At 34.5% G+C, this 8,712-nt stretch overlaps 1 protein-coding gene across 2 annotated transcripts in view; it reads right to left on the reverse strand.

The window, feature by feature from the left end:
• Positions 1–8,712, reverse strand: part of BMP2K (BMP2 inducible kinase) — a 111,665-nt gene that overhangs the window by 36,848 nt on the left and 66,105 nt on the right. For both annotated transcript variants that reach the window (XM_019666535.1, XM_019666534.1), the window contains exons 8-9: positions 3,782–3,885; positions 1,661–1,740 (exon numbers count right to left, since the gene is read on the reverse strand). In XM_019666535.1, coding sequence (XP_019522080.1) covers positions 1,661–1,740; positions 3,782–3,885 — 184 coding nt within the window. The remainder of the gene's footprint in view (positions 1–1,660; positions 1,741–3,781; positions 3,886–8,712) is intronic.

Below are 8,712 nucleotides of genomic sequence, written 5' to 3' on the forward strand. Positions count from 1 at the left end.
GCATTCTTATTCAGCTGACTCATGCTTTTGTAAATCTATATTTATCTACTTTCTTAAATATTTATTCATTGACAAAATAATTATTAAAAAAAACACAAGTAACAATAAAATTTAACTGACAATTCTACAATACTTCATAATTACCATTCAACTACACAGCAGCTGCTAACTACAGCTAGGTCATAGCATAGATAGGACACGCTGTTTGTCAGGCTGCATTCCTGCAAGTTAGATGTAATTCACTGCTTCGTCTCTTAATAATACTTTAAAATTCAAGTGAACAAAGATAATATTTTTACAGTGGTGCCATATTTTTTTAAAACTAAGTCATTTCCAAATGGTATTTTAACAATTTATAAATAATAGATTATTTATAACACATCTCACAACCAGGTCCCAAATAGAACTGAACACTGAACACAAAGTTGCAAAAACTGGCCCAAACGCCCAAGGCCAAATTCCTCAGCTTGACACATAAACCAAGTTGCTCCTCACTTATTTACCTACCTCTTCAGCTTCACTGCCCACCATTCCCTTTTGTCCCGTGCTTCAGCCTTGCAGTTTTACAAAGGCCATACTTCTCACCTGAAGTGTCTGCCTGCTATAATTTCACTCCCATCATTCCAGGTGATGGCCTACTATCCCTCAAGCAACAGCTCAGCACCCCCCTCACCCCAGGGAAAGGATTCTTTCCGTGCTCCTGTTTTCTCTGCTCCAGGTCTTTTTCCTTCCTCTACTCTGAGTTGCCTGATATCTATCAGCTTGGAATTCTCTACTTTTCTATATTCATTAGAATGTGGGCTCCTTGGGAATAAACACTGTTTCTTTTTGTTTGCATTTCCAGTATCTATATCTTGCATATAACAGGTACATGACAAATGTATTTTATGTCATATAAAATACTTCATACAGGTAAAATACAATACAAAAAAGTTGTGACCAAGAAATCTCACCATATGTAACATTATACCTGATATTACATAATAACATATAATATGATAATCTAAAATACAGTCCTGCTTATTTACTATTAAACTCAAAAAAGGCATAAGAAAAAAAATTAACCATTAATTCAATCATTAATCAGATTCAGGTATTAACCTACATAATTAAACTTACTAATGAAGTACATAACTATGAAAAATGATTTAAATAAAACATTATATTTCTTTACCAGTCTTAAAAGTATTATCATTATAAGCATTCATTAAAAGTTATACATAGTAATACACATTGTAAATGTGTTAAAATACATAAAATAGTTTATGAATTTAGAATATTCTAGTTTCCTATAAGAGCTATTTTTTCTTGCCTTAAATTTAAAAAAAATCACACTAACTATACGCTCAAAACATAGAGTTGTCATGTGATGAATAATGACAACATCCCCTCAAAATGACCCAATGTAAATCATCAGTTACATAATCACTCTTTATTGCTGTGAGTGAGCAGTTCAACTGTTACTGATGTCAAACCCTTTCTCTAATATAAAAATGTTTATTTTGTACTCGCTATCTAAACTCTACACCATATGCAATAAGGAACACAACATTTTTTGTGGGATGTAGGTATTTAATTAATTACATTTGCTAGGATTAAAAATGTGAACTACCCCCCTTTGTAAAAAAGCCTTTTCAAATTTCGGCATAGCTTTGCCTACCTGGCTTTTATTTGGCTTTTCCTAGAAGCTGCTTCACTAGCAGTCATCGGTTCAGGAAGAGCTGAAGGAATAGGAGAATTCTGGGCAGAAAAAATAAAACTTGTCATTTTAATTTCCACTGTATTGCAGAAAGCTTTACTTAAATGCTATGGATATATGCTGAAACTTTAAAAGTACTCTCTGTGAGATACTTGTATATTACTTTCACCTCAGATACCTACAAATTGTTCACACATATTTACCAGATCTAACTTACAAATATATGCATGTTATACAAATGTCACTTTCATATTCATGTGCCACAGAAACTCTTCAAAAATGAACAGAACAAGCAACGTTCTCCACAACTAGACTGAAGAACAAAAGGACAGCAACTTGTCTGTTCCCCCTCCCCAATTCCCCAATAAAATCATTTAAAAAAATAAATAAATAAAAATGAACAGAACAATATCATTATATCCACTTTACAAACAGGCAAATCTTGGCTAAAAAAGAAGGATTATATTAATACTTGTAAGTCAAAGATTTTTTTACATTTTGGAAAAACGAGCAAACACCAAGCATACAGGTAAAGTGTTGTCTCTACAGATTGCAAATAATTTTCATGACACTGCTGGTAAAATCTAGCAAACAAGAGCAGAGGCATGACTCATTTGTTTATGTTCTATAATGTTTGGCTTACAGCAGGTACTCAATAAATGCTGGCTGAATGAAAAGCTAAAAATCTCCAGTCAAATGTCAAATCAAGCTCCTTTCATTACTCAAATGTTAGAACTGCATGACTTTCAGCTTCAACAAAGAATATATTGGGTTGTCGGAAAAGTCATGACGTATTTTTTGTTTTTCGTTGCAAAAATGCGTCATGACTTTTCCGACAACCCAAAGTACACTGACATAGTAAGGACTTCAGAAAACACTAAGAAGAGGTACCAACTTCCTCCTTTTTTTAGAGGTGTGGATTGCATTATACACAAAGGAAAACCTGTAAGATCGAGTGAGGCCAGACTGATCTTTACAAAGTTGAGAATGGCTTAAAATCAGTGATGATTCTGGACCTTTATCAAAAGTAGCAGAGACATGCCATACCCAGTTAATCTGATACGGTAAAGTACAGCGTGCAGACAGACACTGAATACAACTCAAAGCCTTTGAATGATATTAGCTATTACCAACTCAGCACTTTCCATAGACTAGCCACTGGGTTTTACATTTATTATTTGAAGTCCTCATCATTACTATCCCTGTTTAATAGAAAAAAATCAAATATTAAGAAACTTCCCAAAATACATCATCCCTGTGAATCCGTGAGTTCCACATCCGTGGATTAACAAACCCTGGATTAAAAATACGAAAAAAAAAATGTTATGTTGTTGCTGATGTGTATTAATAGTAGTTAGGCCTATGATGGTTGCATCTGTATTGATGTACAGACTTTTCTTCATGTTATTATTTCCTAAACAATATAGTATAATAACTATTTACATTGTATTACATATTATAAGTAATCTAGAGATGATTCAAAGCATATAGGAGTATCGCAGAAGTTACATGCAAATACCATGCTGTTTTATATAAGGGACTTGAGCATCTGCAGATTTTGGTATCTATGGGGGGGATCCTGGAACCAATCTCTAACTGATACTGAGGGATGACTATATATAAAATTAGTCACTGATAAAGACAGAATTGAGCCCAGGTCTCTCCATTTACAATGCCAATGCTCTTTACACCAAAGGTAACCAAACTTTCTAGGTGTACAGAGTGCTTAGTGTCTCAGTAATTTCTCATGACACTCCTAGTTCCCCCCACCAAAAAAAATCTAAGTCCTGTTTTTTTGTTTTTGTTTTAATATTGACCCAAACAATGTGTTGTTTGTGCTGTGTCAGACAGATGTCACTGTGTTTCTCTCAAATATACAAAATATCATGCAGTGCCCCCAAGTCTACTGTAGCTCCCCAGAGCACTTCAGTACAGAATTTGGCAGCTGTAGCTTTATATCAAAAATGCTAATCACAAACACACTATTAGACTACTTGTCATGAAACAAATAACTCTGAAAAGTGTGTATATATGTGTTTACAATGGATTCTAAATTCACCTACCACTTTAAAAACTACTTACATTAATATTGGAGACTGGACAATCCTTTTTGGCAAATTTAAATGCAAAATAGGACACTTGAAATATATCAGGTCTACGCTCTGGATCTGGTTCAAGCATGAATCCTGCAAGAATAAATAAAAATGTTGGGTTTCACTGAACACAGAAACTAGTTAGGGGCACATTCAAACATTATATATATTTCCATTCTAAGATCAGTGATGATTCTAACAAATTTTGTTAGTTGTTTATAGAAAATATAGAAAATATTACTTATGTATGAACTTAAAACTTTATGCCACACTAAAGACAAATCAGTCACAGAACAGCTCTGCACTAGAAGTAGATGAACAAATACAAATATTCTTCTGAGAAAGTAACACAAAAGAAAAAATGAGCTTAGTGAACACTGGGGAATTATTCGTGAAAGTTCCAGGGCCATAGTAGGGATCCTTAATTTCATGATTATCTAACACCTCTACAACTTTTTAAGTGATCCTGAATCACTGAGAAAAGACTAAATTGTGTGCATTACAATCTATTTAACAAAGTAGTACAGAGTTGGCAGTATAGTTTTCCAAAAACATGCCTTCTTCCCATACTAATGCTAACGGTATTCACCACAGTTCTGTATTTCAGCATGTTATACATATCATGTTCAGAAATATGAGCTGAGTTTTATGGCTTTATTATGAACAGATTTTACACGTACATCCTTACAGCACTGCTTGAAATGCCTGACCTTTTTCCTAACTGCAATGACCAATACCATTTGTCTATTTCTTGGGTGACTTGTTAATTTACAATTTCAGAAGAAGGTTGACATTTATACTCAATTCTGTAACTGAAAAATTCATATTTTGTTAAGATAGCTCCATGTTCTCACTGATTCATTGACTAACTCTAAGTTCTTACAATGTTCAAATCATTTTTAAACCTATTTGGAATGTAAGATTTACAGCATTAATTAAACAATATTCTGAAATTTGCTAATAAAATTACAGAGAGAGTAATCAAAGTATATAAATGGCTGAATTAAAATTATAAATAAAAATTAAATCCTCTTTTCAAATTTAAGTAATTGTTAAATAATGTATAATACATCTCCAACAGCATGATAAACTTATTTTGGTTAAAAACACAGTGTTTGGCAAGTGACAGAATAAACTTAGCAGAATGTTATTTGGGAAATTATGACCTCAGTTTTTAAAATATTCTGCATATAATGTGATTTTATGTACTTAAAAAGGATAACATATATAACTTATCGAATTGATTTTTTATTATTTTATTACCATTGTTAGATGGAAATAACTAAAAACATTTAATTCTAATATTTATTAGATCATATTCAACCTCATTCCAGAAAAGATTTGAGGAATCTACAAGGTCTATTTTATTCTCCTAAATCACATTTTTTCTTGATACCAACAGATATTAAATGTTTTAAAAGTAACATTTGTGGGCAGGCCGAGTGGCGCGATGGTTAAGAACTGGCTTGGGACGCCAGAGGCCCCGGTTTGGATCCCACATATGAGGGCCAGTGACACTGCCCTCTGCAGCTAAGATGCTGAACAACAGCTCAACCTGGAGCTGGGCTGCTGTGAGTCGCCGGCGACGGCGTAGGCTGCAGCCCCTGTGGCAGTGGGTTGCCATGGGCTGCCGTGTGTGGCCAGCAGCCAGCGTGAGCGGCCAGCAGCCGCAGTGAGCGGCCGTCCAGAAGCTGGCAACTGATGTGCCTCACCCGGGAAGAGCGCAATGATGGTGCCAACTTGGGCCAGTGAAGCAACGTCCTCCACAACTAGACTGAAGAACAAAAAACAACAGCAACTTGTCTGTTCCCCTTCCCCCAATTCCCCAGCGCTGTTCCCATCCCCCAAAATCCCCAATAAAAATCTTTAAAAAAAAAATAAATAAATAAAATAAAAATAAAAGTAACATTTGTCCATTATATGGGGATAAATTTAAATAGATTTTTAACAATAAATGCTTATTCAAATAATTTTTTAAAACCAAACAAATCAAGAAATTTTTCTATTTTTCTCTTCCAACAATTCAGTTTATTTGGCTTTCAAAACCTAATTTCAGCAGTAACTAATTATAAATATTTATTCCTATAAAGGACTTGATGTAGCATACAAACTATAAGATTTTTTAAATATATGAGAACTTTAAGACTAATGGAAAAATAATGGCTGAGAAAAAAAAAACAACAACAACAAACCAAGATGATGATGTCAGTAAAGAAACTGTATATGATTTGGTCTTACATACTTAGGCTGCAAATTTAGATCTCTGCTTTCTAGCTGTTGACACAAATAGGACAACATGATCCATTACATGAATCACTGTGTCTAATACAAAAATAAACCAGGTGCTAAGAAAAAGCACTATTCCTGATACCAAAAGCAAAGAATAAGTTCTCCTTTGAGTCTTTCTGAAGACGGCTCACACTGCGTGAATACTACCTTTAAAGAACTGCAATGAGTAACATAGGGTAATGTCTTATATACACTCCTTCCATGTGGGCCAGTGACATAACACCTAAATGCAGTTCAGTAGAAGAAATTCTATAGGGTAGAGAACAGTACGGAATGAGAATACACTTCTATGGCCTGGCTTAATCTAGGAAAAGCTTTTTAAGTATCTAGAGAGGAACAGGAGGACCCTTCAGGCAATCCTGCATATATTTCTATTCTTTCGTAGTGGATGAGAAGCACTGAGGGGAAATAACGACATTTGAGATTTTATGTTCTCTATCCAATATCTGTATAGGTAATTCTATCTCTCAAGTTAAGCATAGCATGACATCCTCTAATGATCAGGTAGCTAGGCTGTGGGTAGAAATGATATCACTTTATAAGCAAACAAAAGGAACTCTTAACTCCCCTGGCTCATGTTTCCAAGTGGGAATGCATCTGTGAGAGTCAGTTTAGTTTGTCTAACTGTACTGATCCCATTTATGTGACATAAAATCAGTTTAAAGGGTCATGACTAGCACTTGTTTTAATAAAGTAAAACAATATGTTAGAGTGCCTTAATGTGGTAAGCATAAGCAATGTCACATGAAAGTTGTTCACATGCACGTGTGTGTGTATACCAGGTGATAATTAAAATGTATTTATTACTGTGGATCACAGTTGAACAGTTTGAAAACTACTGTGCTGGTGATCTCTTATTACTATAACTCATTCCCCTCCAGGGAAAGACAGCTATTTATCTAATTGTTAGACTAGGAAAAATAAGGGTGGGGGGGCACCTACACATGCCCACGCCCATCTCTGTGACTCTTTCTTTCAGAACGGTTTACTCTTAGCACACATATGTTCTCTGTGAAACCATGTCTTGCAAGTGGTTTGCTTCTCTGGAAGAAGTCTAAGGTTTTCCAGCTCTGCCTATGACTGGGTGTGAGTAAATCTGGGGATTGAATACAGGTTAACAGGCTCATTTGGCATCAGATCTAAATTTCGTTCTGTAATCCACTTTATCAGTTGACAGTTTTATCTGACGAACTCCTGTACCCCATCTCTGATTTGACTCTAAATTCAAAGTATGAAGAGGCTGAAACCACAGGTAGAAAGAATATGACTACATTTTTATCTCTGAATATTTTTATACTGGATATTATTAGCCATTAAAAAAGAAAAAGAAAACAAACTAAGTAAGGCATCTTTAAGCATTTAAATTAAACAATATAATTTCCCAAACTGTCCTAAAGAATGGGTTGCAAAATGTGCTCCTAGACCACTGAATGGTAGAATCTGAAGGGCAGCTCTCACCCAGCTAAACACTGAGGCACATCTAGCAAGGATGACAACTGCAGTTTCTAAGTAGTTGATCCAAAGCCGTTTTCATGATAATTAAACCTCAATTCTAGTATTTTATTAACTCCTACTTCATGACAATAAAACTGTATCATCTACAAAAATATGCTCGAGGGAAAAGAGTGAATTAAGGAAAACATCTGTCCAGTTCATTCTAAGACATTATGTTTAAAAAAAAAAAAGAAATAAAAATAGAGAAGCTAGAATACACCCTTGTTTACTTAACTTAAAAGGATCATGTGAACCATCATGGGACCAGTCTCACTGTCCCTGATTCTACTGAAAATATAAAATTGCCTTTTAAAAAGTTATCCACATAGAAATGAAAAGATATTTCTCTGCTACTCTTAATTGGGTGAATCTTTCTATTGACATAAATACCACTAATACAACCTGAGAATACAAAACAGTCTCAGCATTAAAGTCGGTGTATGATTAAACCACAATATTTTCGACTGATGTATAAGACATATCTGATTAAAAAACACTTATCTGAGGCTGCTGAATTAATTATGTTTGTACTAATTTTACATAGGAATAAGTACAACATCCACACATATTCCAACAAAAAGAGCAGCTGAAGGAGCTGCTGCTGCTGTAGCAGCGGCCAAATTAAATCATGACTTAATAAGGGACTCAAACCAAAAGTTAAATAAAGGAGTTCCCATTCAGTTACGAAAAATGATGGACCCATGCCTGGGCCTAAGTAAAAGTTAAACCGGCATCTTTAATCTAACAGTTCAGTAAATTTAATAGGAAAATACTTTGGGTACAAGTCTCAAAAGAATGTTCCTGCATAAAATTTAATTTTTTTTCCTTCCAAAAAGACACTTTTTCTCTGCAACAGACTTCTACTTATAACACTTAGAGTAATTTACTTGAAAAGAGAAACACCCACTCTAATTTTGCAACCACAAATACGTCAAGCATTAACTTGTTATTTTTACCTGTTAACCTATGGAGATTATTATAGAAACACGTTAGGTATATATGTCCTACATACCTTATTCTGTGGACTACTAAAATGAAACCTAATTTAACAGCCATCATAAATGTCCATCAATGGATGAATGGGTAAAGAAAATGTGAGAGAGAGAGAGAGAGAGAGAGAGAGAGAGAGAGAGAGAG

The sequence above is a fragment of the Hipposideros armiger genome, unplaced genomic scaffold (assembly GCF_001890085.2).
Source record: "Hipposideros armiger isolate ML-2016 unplaced genomic scaffold, ASM189008v1 scaffold_473, whole genome shotgun sequence".
Taxonomy (NCBI): domain Eukaryota; kingdom Metazoa; phylum Chordata; class Mammalia; order Chiroptera; family Hipposideridae; genus Hipposideros; species Hipposideros armiger.